Raw genomic sequence first — 24,641 nt, forward strand, 5'->3', positions numbered from 1 at the left:
AATGTTGAAAAGAGAAAAACAGAAAATAATTTAAATATAACTCCTTTTCTCTAGTCTTAGAAAATTTTGACTTCAAAATGAAGTTGTTCCTTTTTCTTTCACTGATTTATTTTGGTACAAACACTCATTCTGTTTGACTTGTGATGGTAGTCTTTATTAGGCTTCCTTTGCCCAAGTGCCTGTGAGGATCCTGAGAGCATTTGTTATATGCTCTCAAAATCTTTTCTGGTACTCACCAGACTCTCAGAATTACCAACATCTGACTCTGGGCTCTATTCTGATCCCAAGTTCTTTTTTTCTTCTTTTTTAAAAATATATTTTATTGGTTTTTTTACAGAGAGGAAGGGAGAGGGATAGAGAGTTAGAAACATTGATTAGCTGCCTCCTGCAACCCCCTTGCTGGGCATGTGCCCGCAACCAAGGTACATGCCCTTGACTGGAATTGAACCTGGGACCCCTCAGTCCGCAGGCCAACGCTCTATCCACTGAGCCAAACCACTTAGGGCTGATCCCAAGTTCTTAACTAAGGTTCCTTTCGTGTGTGCCTAAGGGTGGGGGATGGTTACCTCCTCTTCTTTAATTTCACCCCGCATAGTGACAAGATTATACCTGAAGTCTCTGAAGCACAATTGGACTATATAAAATTTAGCAAGATGATTGAGGAGAGAGAGAGAGAGAGAGAGAGAGAGAGAGAGAGAGAGAGAGAGAGAGAGAGAGAGAGTCCGTTGGTACAATTCATTGGTCTGCTTCACTGTGGAAAAAATCAATCTCCACGCTCTCTGCTCTCTTCTCTTTCTCTCTCTCTCTCTCTCTCTTCTCTCTCTCTCTCTCTCTCTCTCTCTCTCTCTCTCTCTCTCTCTCTCTATTGAATTCATTGAGGTAACATTGGTTAATAAAATTATGTAGGTTTCAGGTAAACAATTTTATACTACATTATCTCTCTATTGCATTGTGTGTTTAACACCTCGATTTCAATCTCTTTCATAACCATTTATTCTCCCTTTACCCTCTACTACATCCCCACCCTACTTCTTTCCGCCAATCCCATACTGTTGTCTGTGTCCAGCCATGAGTATTTTTTTTCTTTGCTTAATCTCTTCACCCTTCTCACCAGCCTCAACCCCTTCACCTCTGACAGCTGTCCGTCTGTTCTGTGTATCCAGAGTCTGTCTCCACTTTGAATCTTCCATTTTACAGAGTCCTGCTTAACTCCTAATAAATAAGCAAGAGGACTTTCTAAGTATTCTTTTTCTCCTGTAGTTTGTTTTTTTTAAATAGATTTTTCATTGATTTCAGAGAGGAAGAGGGAGAGATAGAAATATCAATGATGAGAGAAAAATCATTGACTGGCTGCTTCCTGCATCTCCCCCATTGGGGATTGAGCCCACAACCCAGCCACGTGCCCTTGATAGGAATCAAACCCAGGACCCTTCAGTCCACAGGCTGACACTCTATCCACTGAGCAACACAGGCTAGGACTCTTTTTTCTCCTGTAGTTTAGATATCAATTCCCTGAGACCAGAAAAGAAATAGCTATCTCTTCCTTGGACTCCCCAGGAGAATTCAATTTCTGCTCTTGATTGGCCTCTCCCTAGCCTGCTTTATGAGAAGCATGCGTTCTCTTTAAGGAGAAGTCCACCCCTACCCACAGTTTTGGTTTCCCCAGTCTCTCTCCAGGACAGTTCCACAATGTGGAATTTCCTATATCTATCCCAAACTGTATATTGCAAAGCTTTGAAAAATGCTAATGGAGTCAAGGAGGTTAGGATTAGGCAGTAAAGCTTTAGTTTCTGGGTTTCCAACAATTTGGGCGCAAAATACTGGCATAGGAAAACTCATAAACACATATATCCCCTAGGAACAAATGAAGAATCAACAATGCTAACAAAGGATAGTCTACATCAGAATCACATTATCCAAGAGAATGTCAGTGTAGCTTCCATTTAATCTGCTGCCATTTTTGAATCTTTAGGGGAGGATTGCTCAAGTTATTCCATATAGAATTCCAAAGTGAGAAAAAAGTCATATGCACTGAGATTTCAGGTGAGGAAATGGAGAGAGGTGATGCCACTGACTGAAACAGGAAAGCTGGGTAAGACCATCAGTTCTATGAAATACCATATATTCTATTCTAAACATATGCATTTAGAGCATTTTGAACTTCAAAATATAGCATACCACCTAGGGAATCTTTTCAAATGAACTAGTTATAGAACATGTATTATGGGTTAAGAACTATGATATGTTATTTACAGATATGATCAAATTTGATCCTCACAACACAGACCCCCAAGAAAAGGAAGCCCAGAAAATGAGAAGATTATAGCAATGGCAGATTTTAAAGTCCATAGTTACCTCAGAAACCAAGAAAGAAGGCTTTCAAAAAAAATGGATTTGGTTACTCAGGTCAAGTGCAATTTAAAAATAAAGCTAGAATTGGGGCGGGAAGGGCGGGGGGAACAGATTTGGTCATTGCAATACCATGGTGACCTTAGAGGGTGCAGCTCCACTAGTTCCATGGAACCTGTTTGTGGTGGTTAAGTGGAAAGTTAGAAGTATGGACATAAGAAGAGCCGGTCTTATCCTGCCTTTCACGTGGCTTTTCTTCATCTGCTTCCATATCATATAATCATAGCTGCACATATTCAATATCCCTACCTTTGAGATTTTAATCGGAACATTAATTACATTTAGACTTTGAGTCTTTGCTGTCTGGTTACCTTAGCCATCTCAGGTCACCCATTTAGTTCACAGGCATCTTCATGCTCTAAAAAGAACAGATGATCCTGTCGAGATTCCAAATCACATTGACTTGCAACAGGCAGAAATCCTTTACGAGGGAAAACAGTGGGAAAAGGCTGTGTGGTGACCAGGGAAAGAGGACAGACTTGATAAAGCTTTCTGAGGAATTCCTTCCTTTCCCCATGGCACCTGTCTGGCCACAGTCACTCACAGCCAGACGGCGTCTACACTTCCATGAGCTGACTTTCTGGCCGAGGCCAGCCTTGAAGCAGTCCTGCTGCAGAAGCTGCTCTCCTTCTAGATTTCAACATGGAATTTTTGTGCAGTTGTGCTGGCTTCTCTTTGGTGGTATAAACCAGTCGAGAAGACACATATGGCTGGTAATATACACCAAAAAAAAAACAACCTTTCATTGAATTATATGTGGGTGACTTATTAAATGAAGGGCATTATCTATATTACATTTGTCATAACGAAAAACTTCCAACTTGAATGGATCTAATCCATTCATTGTTTTATGAGCATCCTGACCTCCAGAGAGAATCACGAACCCAAATAATGTCTCTGAGTGATGGGTCTTATGTTCTCTTCACGGGGATGGCCAAAAATATTTGTAAAATTTGTATGCATCATGACGGTTCTTCTTTGGCCAAACATCAAAAAAACATTTAAAGGAGAGTTTCCTGAGACTATTTGGAAATGTTTCTGTCCAGCTGCAAACATTATAACAGGCAAGATGGTGAGTACTAGCTTCGAGGGGAGAACTGCAGGAAGCCTTTTCTTCCTTTACTAGTTCTCATCCCATCTCCAGGTCCATCCATGCTGTTGCAAAAGATAAGACTTCTTTATGGCCGCATAGTATTCCACTGTGTGAATGCACCACAGCTTCTATATTCATTCATCTACCGATGGGTGTTTGAGCTGTTTCCATATCCTCGTTATTGTAAATAATGCTGATATGGACATATGGGTGCTACATTATTTCAAATTGGTGTTTGGGATTTTTAAGATATATTCTCAGAAGTGGGTTTGCTGGGTCAAGAGGCAGTTCCATTTCTAATTTTTTTTTTTTAAAGACTGCCTAATGTTTTTTTACAGTGTCTGCACCAGTCTACATTCTCACCAACAGTGCACGAAGGTTCCTTTTTCTCCACCTTAAAAAATTATTTATTTATTTAGCTAATCAGATTATTGAACTATATTTGAATTCCTCTCTTTAAAATACTTAGCAACACTATAGACATCAGGCTCTTTGCACAGAAGGCTGTGTGATGCCAGTATCAAAGTTGACATGCAAGATTAGGTTAAATATTAAAATGTGTCTCTTTGTCGACAACATGTGCTGTTTGACTCATCTATTAAATTAAAAAAAATAAAACTACTTAGATCTTCCATTTAAGTATATTATTTGAGGGCAAACCATTTTCACTGAAAGAGAAATAGTGACATCTACTGGAACAATCTGGTTTTTTCCTAAAGTCTAGTCATTAACAGTTCCTCTCAAAATAAATGTTTAAGATACACATGCTCTACCTGGAGGAAATGAAAATGTACTTTTATGGTGCTATATATCATGCTGTTGCTTTATGGTGCCAATATCAGTAACTAATTCCCTTCCTAAAATAAAAACATGTAAATTCTTCAGTAAATTCCCAGAGCAAAAACGAACAACAAATAAACAAAAAAAAACACACATCTTAAAACATTGAGTTTTCCATTTTTCTAACCATTTGAACAATGCAATATGAGTGTGTCAAGCACTGTGCTCTCTGTACGAAGGTATGAAAACATATGGATTTTGATGTGTATATTTTTAGGTGGCAAGATCAGTAGAAAATTGAGGGAGAAAAAATGCATAATGGCCTTTATGTAGAATGTGGGGTTAGGCAAGATTACCTGTAGAAGATCCTTAGAAATGGGATTTAGAAAAGAGGTTAACAATATGGTGATGGTTTAAAATACTGAAAAACAGCTGAAACCGGTTTGGCTCAGTGGTAGAGCGTCGGTCTGCGGACTGACAGGTCCTGGGTTCGATTCCGGTCAAGGGCATGTGCGTTGGCTGCGGGCACATCCCTGGCGGGGGATGTGCAGGAGGCGGCTGGTTGATGTTTCTCTTTCATCGACGTTTCTGGCTCTCTATCTCTCTCCCTTACTCTCTGTAAAAAATCAATAAAATATGTATTTAAAAAATAAAAAAATAAAATACTGAAAAACAGAAATAGCAAAATTACTGAGCACAGGGAAGTGAAAGCATTGACTGACAGCTCTAGAGGCTAGGAATTTTCAAGGACATAAATCGGATCACCCTCCAGCACCTCATTTGTTTACCAAACCATCTGGTGGTCTGTGACATGCACCACAGTTGGGATCCAGGATCTCAGGATCACACATACTGGTCGTAGATACCGTTCCATTTTTACTTAGACCACAAGGAATTTTTCTAAGCTTTATTACATCCAGTTTCATACTCCCCTGTCTCTCCCTCACATTGGCATTAACCTAGAGGGGTTGCCCTGGGAAGGCCCACAATGAGTCCCCCTCACAGTTCCTCTGGGACTTGGACTAAAGAACACAGCCGGAAGCCAGTTCCAGCATGTCATAATTGCAAGAGTTTCATCAAAAGGTTGATGGAACTTGGGGACTCAACAAGGGCTGAATTCACATATGTTATTGCCTGTTGGAAATGGCTAAAGGCATTTCTCCAAACCTGAAAGGGATGCATTAAATTGTTTGCTGCCAGACAGCTCAGGGCATCTTCATCTACATGTTATTGCCTCCTACTGGCCAAACACCTGAACAGCCATAGGCTATTCTGACAATGGACTCTGTAAGAAGCCCTACCCTTTGAAGTGTATATCTCCATCTTGCCTTAGGACAAATTGTGTTTAATAAAAAGCAAGGGGTCCTGAGTCAAGGAGAACTTGGTTTCTTTAGCCAGGCTCCTCTGACCCTCAATGCCTTTCAAAATTATCGTCTCTGGACTCTTAAGTTACACACAGCCTTTCTCCAGATTGCTGAACCATTCTATATATATATATATATATATATGTATAAAATTGATTCTTTACAGAGCGGAAGGTAGAGGGATAGTTAGAAAGATCAATGAGAGAGAATCACTGATCAGCTGCCTCTTGCACACCCCCTACTGGGGATTTGCCCGCAGCCAAGGTACATGCCCTTGACCTGAATCGTAGGCCGATGTTCTATCCACTGAGCCAAACCGATTTCGGCTGCCGAACCATTCTTAATGGTGAAACAAGAACCCTAGCACATTGCTGCATGAATTACCTTTAGAACAATTTTTTACTTCCTTTTTTTGGATTATGAGATAAAGTCCAAATACATATTTTCTTTTTAAAATTCTTATTGAATTGATGCTGGTGACATTGATTAATAAAATAATATAGGTTTCAGGTATACAGTTCTAGAATACATCACCTGCATATTGTATTGTGTTCACCACTCCAAGGCAAGTTTCCTTCCATCACTATTTATACCTCCTTTATCCCTCCTACCTCCCCCCTCTCTCTAGTAATTACCATATAGTTGTCTGTGTCCGAGTTAGGAGGCTGGATGAAAAAGGTGAAGGGATTAAACAAACACAGCAACCATATTTTCTTAATTTGGGGCTCTCCCGAATATTTAATGCCATTAAATTCATTACCCAAAGAAAGAGACTCACAAAGTAGATTTTAAAAAATGTACTACAGTAAGCACATTTCAGAAAAATGAAACCTGAAGGCATGAATTCACACATCTGGCAGTGATTCATAATTGAATATTATTTTTCTCTCCAGTTATGATGGTTCGCATCAGCCTGAAGCCTCGAAGTGAAAGCAGCTGAGCGATACTGCTGAAACCTTCCCTTTATCCCAGCTCCATCTGTGCACAATACAAGATTTAACTAGAATCCACTCTGGTAGCATCACACAAGCAGTTTCAAAGAAGGCACTGAAAGAAAACGATTACCTGGGGCCTCGGGCCAGCAGGGAAATCTCTCCCTCCCTGGGTGTGTTTCTAAGGGATGGTCCGTGAGGAAGAACCTGGAGGGCGGGACTATTTCCTTGCATTGGTATCAGTCAGAGACAGCATGCATTTGTAAACTAAGAAGGAGGCCGACATGTTCCCTGATGAGAGATATTCAACACAATCTTCCAGTCTTGGGAAGTTCACTCAGGAATATATGAATAATACAAGTATGCTTCCGATATTTTCTGATTCCGACCAACTCATGTTCGCCAAAAGCTACGGGTGAATTTTACTTGGTCCTTCGCCAGATGACATGATTACACACCTAGTTCTGGTCACATAAGAGGAGCCTCATAGATCTACTATGGAGCCACAACGCTCTGTGACTGATGTACAAGGCCAAATGGAACTGGGGATGAGCGCCTATGTGCCCGAGAATGAGAGGTCAGGGGCTTTCTTCGTAAAGCAGACTGAAAAAAGGCTCTGTGACTGTGACTCCAAACTGTAGGGTGTAAAATTAAACACTAATTGGAGGGGTGTTTTAAAACCCCTAGTCCTCAAGCCACCCCAAAGAAGTGTTGACCCACTAAGTCCTGCAATTGGGTGCTTGAATCTGCATATTTCACAAATACACCAGGCGACTGTGGTGCAGTTGATTATCCTGATCACATTGTTACTATGATTTAGGAGAAAGCTGTATCACAATCTGGTTGGTTTTCATTGATAAAGCCCCTACTACTATGTTAAGTGAGATCTTGACTATGTGTATTTTTATTAGCAGTGTGGAGAAGGGCAAGTAAAAAAATAAAAAGGCATACACAAGATAAAAATGACATGCCAATCACGTTGTTTCGGCAGTGACACTGCTATTCTCAAATAGGCCTCTGGGGCTTGTCAATTACTCTGCTGGTTGGTGGGTTTATAGATAACGTATTTTCCGGCGTATAAGACGACCCCCTAGTTTTACAGTTAAAACATAGGTTTAGGCCTATATTCGCTGTATAAGACTACCCCCCACTTCAAAGAACTTACTTTGCCGTCAAGATCTGCAGGTAATTTTTGTGCAATTTTGGTCTTTTGCCCCCGATTTTCGGTTGACTTTTTTTCGTTTCAAAAGTCATCTTATACGCCGGAAAATACGGTAATCACATACCCAAGCTCTCTACAACAAAAGTAAAACATACATATATAGCGATACAGCGATAAGTGTATTATGTTACACTAGAGGCCCAGTGCGCGAATTCGTGCACAGGCGGAGTCCTTCTGGGTGGCCTGCAGAGATCAGGCTGAAACCCACAGTCCAGTGCCACAGGCAACTCCTTCCTGCCACTCCCACTCATCCCAGTCCCACCGTGTCTGCCTCAGGCTCGTGCCCAATCAGTCCCGACAGGGAGAGGCTCACACTTCTGTGGCAGCGCTCTCACCAGCCATGAGTCCTACATCTGGCACTCTCCCTGCGGGATCTGGCTGAAACTAGCTCTCCAACATCTCCCAAGGGGTCCCAGATTGTGAGAGGGCACAGGCCAGACTGAAGGATCCCACTGGTGCACAATCAAGCTGGAGAGGTACTGGGAGGGCTCCAGGGCATGCCTAGCCCATCTCTCTCAGTCCCAATCGGCTGGACCCCAGCAGCAAGCTAACTTACCAGTCGGAGCATTTGCCCCCTGGTGGTCAGTACACATCATAGCAACTGGTTCGTCAGTTGATTATCTTCCCCATGGTGGTCAGTGCATGTCATAGCGAGTGATTGAGCAGCCTTAGCATATCATTAGCATATTACATTTTGATTGGTTGTTTGGTTGTTCTGCCGTTTCATCTATGTGCATATTATCCTTTCATTATATAGGATTGACTGTGTCTCTGAAATAAGGAAGTCTGTAACTACTGTAATCTTACATCAGAATAGCACAAAGCTATAAATACTTATCCCTGGTATTTTCTCATCTGAAAATCATATTAGTAAAAAAATATAGAATGTGCAACTTGCACATTCTAGGGCTCCAATAAAAATTAAGCTGAAAACAGATTTTTTATGCGATGGGGATGTGGAAATTAGAGGTATCAGGTCTTACGATCTCCAAATCATTTCCAATATTCACAGCAAAAGAGATTCACCTAAAGAACTTGGTCCCATTGGGGTACCGATCATCTTGACAACAATATTCTGGAAGACCACCGTGCATGCAAAGGTATGGAGAACAGTGATTACTAGTGTGTCATTTGTTTTTGTTTGACTTACCGTTATTTTCTGTGAATTGCATATCACATCAAATAAAATAGGTATTTAATTGTGTATGCTTTTTGTAAGGGAAAAATGGCAATTCGCTATGTTGTTTTTGTATATTACTTACAGAAGATCCTGGATTTTTACAAACGGTTTGCAAATGTTCTAAGTCTCTGATGACAAGGTATTTCTCAGTTTTACAAATTAACTGACAACAAAAGAGAAATAAAATAACAACAACAACAAAAAAAAAAATACCAGAAGAAAGGAAATACATTCATGCTTACCTTTCAGTATACCAAAACTAAATGCAACCACATTTTATAAAATAACTATAAAATAACCTATTCAGTCAATTTGCTTACTAGCAAAAATCAGAAAAAAAGTGCTAGCAAATCTTGACCAGGGACTGTGCAGTTAACAAGTCACATTGCACGGATGGTAGCAGAGGTCCTCTGTAGGGTCTGGACCACGAAACAGGTTGTGCAAACGCTAGCGTGTGTTCTCCGCAGGGCAGTTGCTAAAGCAACAGCTGTGCTGCAGCAAACGGGGCTTCAGACTTCACTCTGCTCACTGAGCTTGCTCAGATTCTGAAATTGAAAAGGAAGCAGTAAGCACATGCTGCTGACCAGTTTAAAAAACAAACAAAAACAAAACAAAACAAAACAAAACAAAAAAACAGTTGGAATGGAAGCAAGCTGTCCAGCCAAGCCACGAAAAGCCTCTGAGGCATCGGAGTCAGCAGTTTAAAGCTCCAAGGCCAGAACCAGAGTGCTGACTTTGAAACTGGCTCCATTACTAACAAATGGTAGAACTCTCTGGGCCTCTGTTTCTCCATTTTTAAAAAAAATTATTTCTTTATTTCTTTTGGGAGGACATCAGGATAAAACAATTTTATTCTTTCTTACCACATCTCTCAGAGGGAGCATTTCTCTTTTGTTTTGTTTTCCCTTTTAAGTGAATTTATTGGAGTGACACTGGTTAGCAAAATTATACAGGTTTCAGGTGCACAGTTTCACTGCATGTCATCTGTACACTTATTGTGTGCTCACCACCCCAAGTCAAGTCTCCATCCATCACCATTTATCAGCCCTAATCCCTCCTCCACCACCCCACCACAATCACCACACTGCTACTATTGTTCCTGTTGATGAGTTTTTTTCTCTTTATTTTCTTTTTTGATCAATCCCTTGACCCCCTCCTGCCCAGTTTCCTCATTTCCAAAATAAAATAAAATAAAATAATAGGTTAAATAATAGTATCTTCCTTATAATTTCATAGCAAATTTAGTGAATTCATATGGCTGAAGTTCTTAACATATTCTTGGATCAATGAATGTTAGGATGTCACCTTACACTAATAAAAGAGAAATATGCAAATTGACTGTACATCTGTGATGCCCACCACCCAATCAGGGGTGAGTATGCAAATCAATCCAATTAAGATGGTGGGTTGATTTGCATATGCAGGCACCGAGCAGCCAGGCGGGGCGGGACACCTGCTATGAGGAGGAGGGCAGGGGTAGAAGGAACTACAGGAGCAGCGGTGCTATGAGGAGGAGGGTGGGGGTAGAAGGAGCTACAGGAGCAGCGGTGCTATGAGGAAGAGGGCGGGGGTAGAAGGAGCTACAGGAGCAGCGGTGCTCCACTGGGAGCAAGGACTTCCAGGCTCTCAGGCAGCCAGGAGTGAAGCCAGGGGAAGGAAGGCCTAGTCTTGCACGAATCTTCATGCAACAGGCCTCTAGAAATAATAATAGTAGTAATGTTACTATTTTGTAAATACATACAGCTCTGATAGAATATAATAGAAATGACTCTGGGAGGCACCAAATTTCTAATCTAGGGATGAGAAAAGGCAACATGATCTAAAATCAAGGAAAAATCACAGGGAATCAGAGCTCTAGGAACAGTGCTAAGACTAACCAAAAAGCCCAGTATTTGACAATTCAGTGTGCGTGCTGGGCTTTCTAGGTACTATTTCCAAAATGGCAATATTTGTAGAGAGTCAACATCAGAGCGGGAAAAAACACTATAATGCTATATTTAGAGTTTTTGTATTTGACAGAGGTAGATTCAAATTCCCAGAATAGTGGATCCTGAAAGAAAGAAGCATTTATTTTGCAAGCTAGCAGACTGCACTGAATAGGTGATCACCAAATCCTCTATGCCATGATAATGTTAGAAAAATCTAACTTATTAAATAACTAGAGGCCCGCTGCACAAAATTTGTGCGCGGAGGAAAGGGGTGTCCCTCAGCCCAGCCTGCACCCTCTCCGATCTGGGACCCCTCAAGGGAAGTCCAACTGCCCGTGTAGACCCAATCCCACCTAAACAGGCAGTCAGACATTCCTCTCACAATCCAGGACTGCTGGCTCCCAACTGCTTGCCTGCCTGCCTTACTTATTGCCCCTAACCACTTCTGCCTGCCAGCATGATCACCCCCTAACCACTCCCCTGCCAGCCTAATTGATGCCTAACTGCTCCCCTGCCAGGCTGTTTGCCCCTAACTGCCCTTCCCTGCAGGCCCAATCACCCCCAACTTCCCTACTCTGCCAGCCTGGTTACCTCTAACTGCCCTGCCCTGCAGGCTTGATATCCCTCAATTGCCCTCCCTTGCAGGCCTGGTCCCTCCCAACTGCCCTCCCCTACTGGCCATCTTGTGGCAGCCATCTTGTGTCCACATGGGGGCAGCCATCTTTGACCACATGGGGACAGCCATCTTGTGTGTTGAAGTGACAGTCAACTTGCATATTACTCTTTTATTAGATAGGATGTTCATACCTGGTCCAGAAAAGGAATGGAAACATTTCTTTACTTGAGACAGAGGCCTCTGAGGAGGGTACATTTTAATGCAACGTTAGATGCCAGTGGAATAAGAAGCTAATATTTAGAAATGCAAAGCCCTTGATTTTACATTCTAATTTTTCTTATAACTGTCGCAGGCTGACTTACTTGTCTCATTTTATTCGCATGGATATCACTTATGGCAGCAGATACTGAGTTAAAAAAAATTGGCTTCTCTGAGTCTAGGTTTCCAAAGTACTTCATGGCTTTCACCAAGGAAGCTGCAAGAAAGCACAAGTGATGGAAAGTATATGTAGCAGCAGGGATCTTGTTCAGTTGTTCGAGGATCTATGTTAGCCAAGGACTTTCCCTTACCTGTGCAATGGGCTAATGACACATCCACACTCCTGCTCGTACAATCCCTGTAAGCCTGGAAGAATGAAAATAGGAAACAGCAATTACTGCAGGACAGCCAGCAAGAAGGGACTGCAAGGGCTTCAGGAAGAAGGACCATTTCCAGCAAAAAGAAGCCATTTTTATGATCTCAGACCACCAGAGGGCGGTATTGCTGCACAGTCGGGCATGCCCTGGCAAATTTATACAAGAGCCTTCTTAGCAAAGAGGAATGCATCAGGGCAGTTTACCTTTAATGCAAATAAATTTGGCTGTTGACATTTTCCACTTCGTTTAATGAAAAATATTAAATAATTACCCTTTCTTCCCTATACGAATTATATAAAATTCTTCTCAACCTTCTTTTATTCGAAGGTAAGGACCCGTTTATAAGTGATAAGAACAGCTGACTTTAATATTTGTACAATTTGTGCATATTCATGGACTCTCAAAAATCCCACCTCTGAATAGTAAGTTGAGAACCTCATTATACTTGAAAATAAGGTTGTTTGCCTTCCTTCCATTTTCAGGATACATCAACATAAGAGATCCTAAATGATGTGCTTGTCACACTGTAAGGTCTTGCTTCATTTAAGTCCAAGAAATGCTCAAATAGGAACAGGTATTGAAGGCTCTGGCCTTAAATTCACCCAGATCAAAATCATCCCCAGAGTGCAAGCAAATCTGACGTTTTAGTAACTGTAAAGATAGATTTTGTTACATAATAGTGATGTATCATACATATAAAATATAAAGCAGCAATTCTGAGATTATGTGTGATACATCCAAAAATGTCCCTTGTATTCCTGTACCAGCATCCAGGTCTGTGTTAGAAGAACTGCAGACTGGGAGTTGTATTGCTCTGAGCATGAACACACAGACAAACAATGAAACAAATCACGAATACATGAGTCTTGGCCATGGAATTCATAGTTCCTGCTTTTAGAAGGTAAAATGATTAAGTCAAGGTGACCTGACAGTGTTTGACTTTTCCTGAAGCCCAGGAAAGCACAAACACAGGGCCATGAGTGGTTTGTGGATGCTGATAGACATAATCTACAGTTGGTTGATTTCTCCAGTGCCCTAAGTATAAAAATAAATAGAAATCCTTCCATTTTCTTCAACCTCTACCTGATACGAGAATGTTGCTTATACTAAAGCAGCTAAGAAAGCAATCCAGGAAATGTTATTAGAAAACGGAAGAGGATGGATGGACCTGGAGAGCATTATGCTAAGCGAAATAAGCCAATCAGAGAAAGATAAATATCACATGATCTCACTCATTTGTGGAATATAATAAACAATATAAACTGATGAACAAAAACAGATTCAGAAACAAGAAGCATCGATCAGACTGTCAAACCTCAGAGGGAAGGGATGGGAGGGTGGGGGAAAGGGGGAGAGATCAACCAAAGGACTTGTATGCATGCATATAAATAAGCCTAACCAATGGACACAGACACTAGGGGGTGGGAGGGCATGGCACCAAAGGAGGGTTGGAGGGGAATGGGATGATAAGTACACATGTAATAACTTAATCAATAAAGAATTAAATGAATAAATGAATGAATGAATGAATGAATGAAGAAATTCACGCTGAAGAGACTCTGTGGCCCTTTACCGTAACCTTCTTTCAGGATGGCTACAAGGAAGACATATGTCAGTTGCCATGATATTATTTCCATTTTAAGAAATAACTATTGCCTCAAGGTCTATGTCCTTTGGAGAGAGGGGGTGAGGTGAGAATTGAAACAAGCGGAGTCAAGACCCCAGCGCTGACAGCCGATGGTGGAAACCTCTTGCTGAAGGGAAGGGAAGGGATCAGTCCACACACACCCTGTGTCCATACCTCAACCAGCACGGAGACGCCAGCAGAGTCAAAAAAGGTCAGCCCGCTGCAGTCCAGGATCAGGGAGCAGGTCCTCTCCTCCGGGCAGGGCTGTGCTGCCTCTTCTGTGGGAGGAACAGACTCCAGTTAGGACCATTCTTTGAGATTTCTGTCGCTGATTTTGTCGAAAAGTGGCACCCTAACAGCGGCCTTGTGTGTAATGAGACTAATTCCAAACCCTCTTTAATCTTTACATTTTTCAATTGATTGCTCATTATTTCCAACATCGTTATATTTTTGTTATTCAGAGGTTATTTCAGGTAATGACTGCATAACTCAGGGAAGAAGAGGGGGGAGAGCTTCACTGCCAGTGTCATCCACAGATGGATGGACAGAAGCTCAGCAGGTTAGGCCACCTTTTTTATAAGAGATCTAGCCCATGGACTAGACCCGAAGCCTGCAGCCACTCTGCATGGCACTCCTTCCCACAACCTCACAGTTTCCTTCCTGGGGATGGCCGGAGGGACAGCCCTGATGTGCTGTGCCTGGAGCTTATACAGATTTGGAGTCAGACTTTTAAGGAAAATATTCACTGTGGACTCTTGTCTGTTGGCCTTGGGGAGGATCTGAAGGAGGGGCCCTGGACGCTAAGTTGCATTGGGTTCATGGGAAATCTGCCTCTGAAAGCGCCTGCTGGGAAAAATAAAAACTTTTCCACAGGAGTTCCTGACGTTTGTACACTGATGTCGTAAGGGCCACACTTCCCTCGTGGGAAATGACATACTTCCAAAACAGTGCCAGGCCCCATCCGGGTCTCGCTAAGGAGTGGCGGGGCTCTCCACGCAGATCTATAGGCTAAGATTTTCTCACCGTCAGAGGACAAAATCGGCCAAGTATGTTCCAATGGACTACTTATTATGAAGTTCTCTTAAAAATGATTTCTTAATTGGAATCACTTGCCACTGAAAATGCCCATGGTTTTTCTCCTGATGGTAGCTACAGCAAAGTGGGAATATGGTAGAATCTCAATTAGCATTGAAAGGAAGTATTAGGGAAATGGTGTATTTTTAAAAATGGCTGCTTTGAGGAAAATACAGGCAAGCAGAAAATATAACATGAATTCTGAGCATTTGTGTATTACAGTAACTGATAGGAAAGGGATAAGAGCTGCAAAGTGGTTTTAATACATTTAAAATAGGATTTGTTTCCAAGTTTCACCTTTAGATCTACATTAACAGTTACGGATTGAAAAATAACAGCATATACTATGTTCAAAACATTTTTTTCAAATGTAATAAAAGGTACAAATGTGAGGAAGGTCCTATTTCTACTAGGAGTTTATCCATGAGTGGCAAAGATAAGTAACATGATTTAAGATGTAAAAAAGGAAAAAGGATGGGAATTTATAAGAAAGGAGGAGTCTCTTTGGAGTGATTAAGAAGACTGCAGGCAAAAGTAGTCTTGAAAGACATATACACTTTCAAAAGGTAGAAATGGGAGAAACCAAGATGGCGGCATAGGGTAGACACCTGAATGCAGCCTACCACTACAAATTTGAATTTAGAACTCGAAAACAGGGAAAACATTGCCCTGAAGCGCCGGTAGGCTGGCTGAGAGGAGGCTCTACCATCTGGGAAGGAGAGAGAAGGCGCACTGAGCCTCAAAAATACGGAGAACTATGTGGGAAAAAGGCAGCCCCAGAGTTCGCTGCTGGCTTGCTTGTGGAGCACGGACAGGGCGGGCCGAGTTCACAAGGTAAAAATGATATGGAGATTTAAGCATTCCAGTCATACAGACAGCTTTAATTGAACACTGATGACAGTTTGAGCTGTAAAACTCCTCCTGCTCTCATTCAACCAGCATTTATTGAGCACCTCTTCATGCCATGCTTCTCCCTTCCTCAATGAAATCAATAAAAATATTTTTTTAAAAATAAATAAAATGGCAAATTAGAACCTTAAACAAAACGGGAAGTAACCACAATGTAGTTGATCCACTGACCGCTCACCAGCAATCACCATCTGCACTATTGGCCAAATTAAACAGAGGACCTACCTCTATTATGCAAGAGCTCTTATTTATATTCTCAAATATAACCTGTCCCTGCCCATTACCAGAGATAACAGGGAATCCAGATCACAGAAAAAAGAAAAATACATATGCCAAGCAAAGATAAACATTTGAATTTATCCATTTTATCTCCTAGTCTCATCACACACACACACACACACACACACACACACGTCGATGCTACATTAATTAGGTTATAGATACTATATTCAACTTTGTTTAATCTGGGACATGTATTTCCTTGCATGTTTTTATGATTCATAAGTATTTTTTATTTCATTTGGAAAAATTTTACTGAATTTTCAGAGCATAAAATATTTACAAATTAAATATTAGTTAAGCATTTACAAATTAAATATTAGTTAAACTTAGAATAGTTTAATATTCATATGATATATATGTAATAGATATTTTCTTACCAAGTTATATATAAAAATAGTTTTAATAAGACTAATCATATTTGCAATTTTCCATAGAGTTCAATATTTGAAGGGTTCCTATGCACATACTTTTCAACACATCTGTTTTAGAAATAAAATGTATGGGATGTATTTAACGGCAGTAGAGAATTTAAGTCAACTTATAGCAGCTGTTTTGACATCTTTTTAATATGTCAATTATGTCCATATTTCTTCAGCTACAAGTTTAATAATAGCATGTTGGTAACTTGAAATTAGCCATAACAGAGTTATTTATATCCTGGATGTTGGCAAGTGCTACTCATCAGTTCTTTTCCAGCACCTCACACCGTATTCTCTGCCCCAAGAGTTCGTAAAGATTTACCAGCACATCACTGCTTAAAGCGGATACTCTAGTTAAACATTGAGAAAATAATCAATAATTTAAAAAAAACAAATGGTCTTGATTATATAAATGACTTAATCTACTGGCATCTTTAGCAATGGTTCTTAAAATGACATGATAACACAATTTGTTACCAAATTTGGTCAAGTTCTTTTTATCCATCTACTTATATAGTTCTGTTCTTAACAAAAGACGTGCCTTTTACAACACAGTATGTGTTTCACAATAAGCTGCAACCTAAAATTCATAGTCAGAAAATTTATGCAGAAAAGTTGTTAGAGAAGGACCCAGCAGGGAAAGGCGGAGAAGAACAGAAGGAGAAAGTGGGAGGAAGGAGGAAGAGGAGATACAGAATGGAGGAAAAGGAAGGTAGGGAGGAGAGGAAAAGGAGGACAGAGGAGGGAAGCAGAGAGAAAGGAGAAGGGGAGGAAGATATCATTCTATGGTCTATATTCAAAGCAGAACACTATTTAAAAAAACAACAACTGACTCACCAATGCAATTGCCATTGGACAGAGAATTGAGCAATGAGTTTTGTTCACACTGAAATGGAAACAAATATAAAGAATAAGGACATTTCAAAAATGTATTTCTGTCCCTGAAAAAAGTACATCATTCTTTTCTCCATAACAAAACACTAGTCTTCAATAAGTATTGTCCATAGTCTATTTATTTCAGAATGGTAAACACAACAAACTGAAATAATAAAATGATAATTAGCTCTAAGTATAAGTTTGTCCTGTAGATAATTTATGTTGTCAACTCAGACTATCTTGTTTACAATATTTTATGCAAGTTGTTTTAATTTTTGACTGGGAATTAAATATTTTCATGTGTTTTCAGGTAGCATATCCAATCAGAATTAACCTCATTAACACAGCATTCTTTGAGAGAGAATCATTAACCATATATTTCATATTATACAAAAGTTAAATGTTAATCAGAAGATCCATGGAAATGTCTGAGAAACACTCCTGATTTATGGAAATTCTAAAAAAATAAAATGACTATTTTATAGAAAATGACTCGATTTTATAATTAAACTTAACACTGATTATAACTGATGCCCTAAAGCAGTGGTTCTCAACCTTTCTAATGCAGCAACCCTTTAATACAGTTCCTCATGTTGGTGACCCCCAACCATAAAATTATTTTCATTGCTACTTCATCACTGTAATTTTGCTACTGTTAATGAATTGTAATGTAAATATCTGTGTTTCAGGCTCTGCAGCAGCTGTTCTTTGGTTCTAGAGCAGTGGTTCTCAACTACAACATGAGGAACTGTATAAAAGGGTGCTGGAACAGGAAAAAAAAAAAAGTACATAGGTAACACTAATAAAACCTGAATTAGAGCATGAACTTTAATAATAGTAATGTATCCATATTGGTTGCTTGATTGCAACAAATACGCCACACTAATGAAAGATAGAGGAAACTGTGTGGTGTAAGGTACATTGAAACTACTAATTTAAGTGATTTTATTGATTCAAGATTATAGTACCTAGTACACTTGTCCATTAGATATACTATTCTGAATGAAAGTATATATAAGTTTAATAAGTGAGTGAGTAAACAAATCACCAAATAACAAATGAGAGACTACCCAAGAGCTAACTGTAAGAACCAAATAAAAATCATAATACAATAGAATGTTTTGCTGAGGTAGAGGTCTCTGTACACTTTTATAATGTATTCCATTGATGTGGTACATTTTTTTAGTATGGTGAGATAAGGTTATCATCACATTATCATCATGAAACAGTTGATCCTACCTTGCTGGCATCATCAAGTGGCTGGTTGCTGGCCTGTTCTTTTTGGATTATATCCATTAGATCAGCACGAAATTTCTTTGCATTCAGAAAAACAAGCGGATTGTTTACTGAGATAATTTTCACCCGCTGCTGGGCTTCCTTTTCGGAAAAGAAATGGATTCAATTCAGAGCGCTGAAGACTATAAAAAAGGATAACTCTGTCCAATGAATGTGTCTCACACGGCCAAAAGTCACTCAGCCATGGAAGCAGTCCCTTAGCTAACGTTTTCATTATTCAAATGTACTTGGAGAACTTCATAGATTATCATGTTCCTTAGGGAGAATATGTGCATTCTCTTCACCAAGAAACATGAATAACCATGAGATGAGTCTGAAGCATTTTAGGAAACGACCCTTATCCTTACCTCCTGGGTTTGGGAGACACAGCAGCCTACCAAAGAGTGCCAGGAAGACTTATCCTTTCAAAACAGGGTTTTCTCTACTTGATCTAAAAGTCAAAACTTCATTTACTTAACCATGAGTATTTTAAAAGCAAAAATAGGCCTATAGGCTCAAACGGGCAGTCATTTACCTCCTAAGGACATAGCTTTCCGTTGGCTGGCATATTACCCTGCAAGTGCCTGATAGTCCTAATTGAGAGAAGGAAATCTAGAGATTAGATCAGAAATCGAGGCCCTGGATTTAAGGGTGTAGGTAAGGCACACAGAAAAAGAGAAGGAATAGTGTCAATATGAAAAGTATCTACTTAGGCCATTTGCCCAGGTCTCCCTAGGCAGCAACTGATGGGTATGCAACTAAAACTGTCTTCTCCATGACCTTTGGGAAAGGGGTCAGACTGAGAAGTTGAGAGGATGGTATTTTCTATGAAATGATAACTCCTTACCAATTAAATAAAGCATTACTCCTCCCTGCTTTAGTATGTCCATAGAAGAGACACAGAAAATAGTGAAGAATCCATGCAGAGAAAGACAAATAAGAGGAAATATTAAGTATGTGAAGGTGGATAATTCATTTAACCTTTCTCAGTTTCTTCATATTAATAATTGGGTAAATATTTAATCTAGATTATCTCAGGAAGTTCCTTTAGCTGTACAACTAACTATACTCTAGAAAGTGAAGAGATTTGCTACAAATAACTCAATTTTAAAAAAGCCTTAAATTACCAAACCAACTTCTAATCAAGGGTAAATTTCTTACAAACCAAAAATAAAACAATTCTTGAGTCTGTCATATTTAGTTATCACAAACCTATACATGGTGTGATTATATCTACCCACTAATCACACCACATGATTGTACTAATGTATTGTTTTATGTTAACATTATTAAAAGACAGGTATTTGTTAAAGAATAAAGATTCAAATTGTTCCAGAAAATAAATTCTCCATGTGATTGAATTTATTAGCATTGAGTGGGAAGAGATATCCCAAATTGAGAATGAGTATTTCATATAAAAAAAGTATGGAAGAATATATGAATGAAAGAAAGGAATGACTAACTGCCACCAAGCTAACTTTGTTAGCTTAAACCTGGCCTGGTAGCTTAGTTGGTTAGAGCATCATCCTGATATACCAAGGTTGCAGGTTCAATCCTGGTCAGGGTACATACAAGAGGCAACAAATATATATATTCTATTCAAGAATTTTAAGTTTGAAACTCCAATTCTGTTTCAAAGTTAAGAATGTCAAGGCTAATGTATGTAACTGTACGTGTGGGCTAGATACATAGAGAATCTTAGGGGCCCAAGAGTCAGTCTGCACTAATTCCTATGTAAAATGTAAAACACACACACACACACACACACACACACACACACACACAAAGAGATAGGAAAGAAAAGAAAGGCAGCATTGGTAGGAAAGTTGATACTGGGGCACTCTCAAAGGCTCTGACCGCCAATAGTTCTCTGAGAAGCAAATCTCTTGGTGGTTATTGAAAACAGGCCATTCCCCTGGTGTCCCAGGAGGACTCCTGGTGCTACTTCTCACTCCCAGTTCACTCAGAAATACCCTGACTGTGGCCCTGCTGGTGGAAGGCCAGTTCTCTCTGTTCTGAAAGTAACCAGGAGGTACTGGAACAAGAAAATGTAAAAAACAAAGAAGAGGTTAACCAAACATTTACAAAACAGGTTCAAAGGGAGGCCAATCTGCAAAAAGTTCAAGGTAATATTTTTCCCCTTCACTTTAAACTTGTCTTGGCCATCCCTCAGAATAAAAATCCTAGAACAAAAACACAATTGGCCTGATAGGGAAATTTAAAAAAAGTTGTCATTTTTTTTTAAGTGTGCACTGTGCAAGAAACTAATTCTACTGGCTTTCCATAATCATTGGAATAAATTACTATCTGCTAATAATACAATCTCATTGTATGTGTGTTAAAAAAAAAAAAAAAAAAAAAAAAAAAACCCCAGCAACAACAAACTATAACAAGATCTGACTTAATCTTATTTCCTTTCCTATTCCCTCTCTTCCTTCATCATTTAGTTTGGAATGGCCTATTGGTTTCGTTTGACTGTTTTATGGAACTGAGCAATGGAAAAGAGGTTTCCAAATGCCTGCATTAATCTGGACTATGATTCGACTGTGGAGTGTAGTTCTATTGTCTTATATGAATGCTAATATAAGTTTTTTGTTGTAGATGTTCTATTGGTTTGCTGCTTGTCAACTGCCATATATATATATATATATATATATATATATATATATATATATAGTAATCACTAGTTCAAATTAATTAAAATACAGTTATGTTAATGACATAATTTATCTGTTTTTAATGATATTTTAAAGCTATCCAAATCACAAAAATTGTTAATAATTGCACAAAGTAGAAAACAAAAACTAAACTTACACCATCAATTTCTGTTTTCACTTCAAATTCCATTTCTTTCATATTTTTTATGTTCAGTGTCTTTGCTCTAGAATTAAGGCAGATGGGAAACAAGATGTCATTTCCTAATTACTGCACTAACCATGAAGAAGTAAAAATTATCTTTTAATAATAGGAATGTACCTAAAATGGTTTAGACCCTATATCTTATTTGTTAATAAGACACTGGTAATCTGCATTTTTCTAAAATCATCAGGAATAACAACTTTATTATATACCATATGTAGATAAAACCTTTTCTTTTTGTCTCCAATAGAAAATAAAACATGAATTGTAGCACTATATAGTCCACAGAAATAAAAGTAACTGGTAACACCATATACTATGCTGCTGTGTCATCATAAACAGAACATTTAAGTAAGATCTTACCTTGGGAAGCGACCAATCACCATAGCTATGGTACCAACAACGCCAAACAGTAGCCCCACATTGGCACCAAAACATATTGTAAAGACATATGTACTGACCCAAATGCCCTGAAAGAGAAGCAAAGAGAAAAGATGCAGGTCCTTGGATATTCTCAGGATTGATAAATTCCTCACAGTTTTATTCTACAATATTCCAGTAACTGCGTCTCTCAGGAAGAATGTATTATTTAAGATGTCATAAACAGAAGCCCAGGAATACAGAAACAAATCCTGGCCCCATCACACACCCAGGAGCAATGGTGGGTAAAAGGCAGATGCTTTTATTTCTACACACCTCCAATACTTAATTCAATCCCCAACTAACATTTTATTGAAGATCTGTAAATTATTGGCTGATGTGTGGGGTTTAAAAGCATGCCATATTGTTTGGTCATTCCCAAAAATATTCTGCTTTCTAGGGTTGCTATAAAAAGGACTAATTTACTTTTCCACACGACTCAAACCCTAATGTTAAAATGACTGAATCTAACATCATGATCAAAGCCATTTTTAGATCAACCACTCCAATGATCGTTATGATTTTATTTGCAGGGGGCCACTTTTTGTGAAATTGTAAAAGCTAAAGCATCAGGGCCAATTTGGCCCTTGAATAGCATGTTAAACATTTATGTTAATAGAAGCCACACTTTCCCACTGTTCAGTATAATTTAATCCCTTCCTGGCAATATCCTATTAAAATAATGATCCTCTCAACATAACCCATTTAAAACACAATTCATGAGACTGTTTGTATTTAGAATGAATATGGTCACTATTAAGATTTTCACCTTATGTTAATGTGGTGTACATAACTTAGCAATTAATTATTTCTCATACATGTTAAACTTGTCATATCTTTATTAGTGTGTTCTTCATGAACTCACTGGCAAAAATTAATCCATAACAGAAATTAAGAATCCCCAATACACTCAAGTTAGTTAGCATTTCTTTAAAAGTTCTCAAACAATACATCAATCAAAATTTGACAAGATCCCATGCCTATTTCTTATAAAGACATTTCACATTTTAATGCATCTCTTGGGATTTTAAAAGAAATTACTACTAGTTTGTAAAGCGTAAAAGTCTCCAGTGACTAAAACTACTTTCTGCAAATGAAACAATTAAAATTTAGTTTTCACACGTGTTTAAGTCCAAGATAAAAATGTAGGTTCAATATCTACTAACCCAATCAATTTTATCCACATTCCAATATTTTTTTAAATCCCGAAACTGGATGAGCATTCCTTTCAGTCCCACGACAATAATACTTGCAAGAACACACTACAAATAAGAAATAGGTCAATGAAAAGGCAAGATAAATATTTTAATCAAAATTTAAAAGGACCAAACTATTTTCATTTCTTTCTTTCTTAGAGTACTTACTAGAAAAAAAGCAATCATCATTTAGAAGACTAATGTAGCATTCATTTTGCTTAGAACTAACCAATTATTGCACCTCAAGAATACAACATCAATTCTAGGAAATAACAGGGTAAAACATGTCATTCTAAAAAAATTAAAAAGAAGGAAAAAGAAAAGTAATGAATGATAAGGGCAAATGGTATAATGCTGATTGACCTCAACTTTATAATAATAGCCCACCACCATTTGTTTGAAAATAGTTTGTTGCAAATTAAATATTTATATCATGTATTTCTTAAATTTATAGATTGATTTCAGAGAGAGAAACGTCGGTTTATTGTTTCATTTATTTATGCACTGATTGATTGATTCTGGTATGTGACCTGATTGGGGATTAAACACACAAACCTTGGCATATTGGGATAATGCTCTAACCAGCTGAGCTCCCCAGATAGCTTAGTATTCCTTTATAACTGCCTTGCGTACCAGTTTATCTGGTTTCACTGAAAGCTATAACTCTGTTGAAGTATGAACTTGGCTATTGAAAGATCCTCCAGTGGAAATTACATAATCTCACGATATGGATGAGGACAAGGGAGGACTGACACTATCTCTGGTTCTCTGAAGACCAGAATCTTACTTGTGTAACTTTGGTACCTCAGGCTTAGGAAAGGCAAGACGAACCACTGGGACTAGGATTCTGAGTCCCTTCGGTTTTTTCTGTTTGTTTTGTTTCTATCTATATTTTTATTGATTTCAGAGAGGGAGAGAGAGGGAGAGAGATCAATGATGAGAGAGAATTAATGACTGGCTATCTTCTGCATGCCCTACATGAGGGATGAGATCACAACCCGGGCATGTGCCCTGACTGGGAATCAAACCATGACCTCCTGGTTCATAGGTCCATGCTCCACCACTGACCCATGCTGGCCGGGCTCTGAGTCACTTTGTATAAGGGTGTGTCAAAGGTGGTAAGATCTATTTTGTATCCCACTTTCTTCTCCAAACACATTTTCTAATAGTACAAATTAGGATAAAATTCTTCCAAATTCTATTTCTTATAACAAATATGGCCTAATTACACTCTCCAAATGAGCACAGAATAAATCTAATTCCACAATGGCATTTTATACAAGAGCCTAATGCTCCGAAAACTCCTGTTCCTCCCCCATCAATGTGGTCTTTTCCCACCTCTCTTCCGTTCCACCATTACTTATGTCACATGAATGACCTGGGGATCATTAATGATTATTAAAGTAAGTCATTTAGGAAATTTAAAAATATGTTTTTATGGGTCTCAGAGATGAAGGAAGAGGAAGAGAGAAATGAAAACATCAATGATGAGAGAGAAACACTGATCCACTGATCAGCTACCTCCTGCTTGCTCCCTACTGGGGA

The 24,641-nt window shown here is 39.0% G+C and overlaps 1 protein-coding gene across 4 annotated transcripts in view; it reads right to left on the reverse strand.

The window, feature by feature from the left end:
- Positions 1 to 6,012: 6,012 nt before the first annotated feature.
- The window catches only part of SLC26A7 (solute carrier family 26 member 7), a 45,200-nt gene continuing 26,571 nt past the window's right edge, over positions 6,013 to 24,641 (reverse strand). For 3 of the 4 annotated variants that reach the window (XM_084864717.1, XM_084864715.1, XM_084864716.1), the window contains 9 exons: positions 23,067 to 23,162; positions 21,844 to 21,950; positions 21,436 to 21,502; positions 18,586 to 18,723; positions 17,308 to 17,356; positions 13,961 to 14,064; positions 12,094 to 12,148; positions 11,887 to 11,999; positions 6,013 to 9,525 (listed from right to left, as the gene is read on the reverse strand). In XM_084864717.1, the coding sequence (XP_084720843.1) occupies positions 9,490 to 9,525; positions 11,887 to 11,999; positions 12,094 to 12,148; positions 13,961 to 14,064; positions 17,308 to 17,356; positions 18,586 to 18,723; positions 21,436 to 21,502; positions 21,844 to 21,950; positions 23,067 to 23,162 (765 nt within the window). In that variant the 3' untranslated portion in view covers positions 6,013 to 9,489. The remainder of the gene's footprint in view (positions 9,526 to 11,886; positions 12,000 to 12,093; positions 12,149 to 13,960; positions 14,065 to 17,307; positions 17,357 to 18,585; positions 18,724 to 21,435; positions 21,503 to 21,843; positions 21,951 to 23,066; positions 23,163 to 24,641) is intronic. The other variant, XM_084864718.1, reaches the window with a different exon arrangement.

This window comes from Pipistrellus hanaki, assembly GCF_964339955.1.
Source record: "Pipistrellus hanaki genome assembly, chromosome: 17".
Taxonomy (NCBI): Eukaryota; Metazoa; Chordata; class Mammalia; order Chiroptera; family Vespertilionidae; genus Pipistrellus; species Pipistrellus hanaki.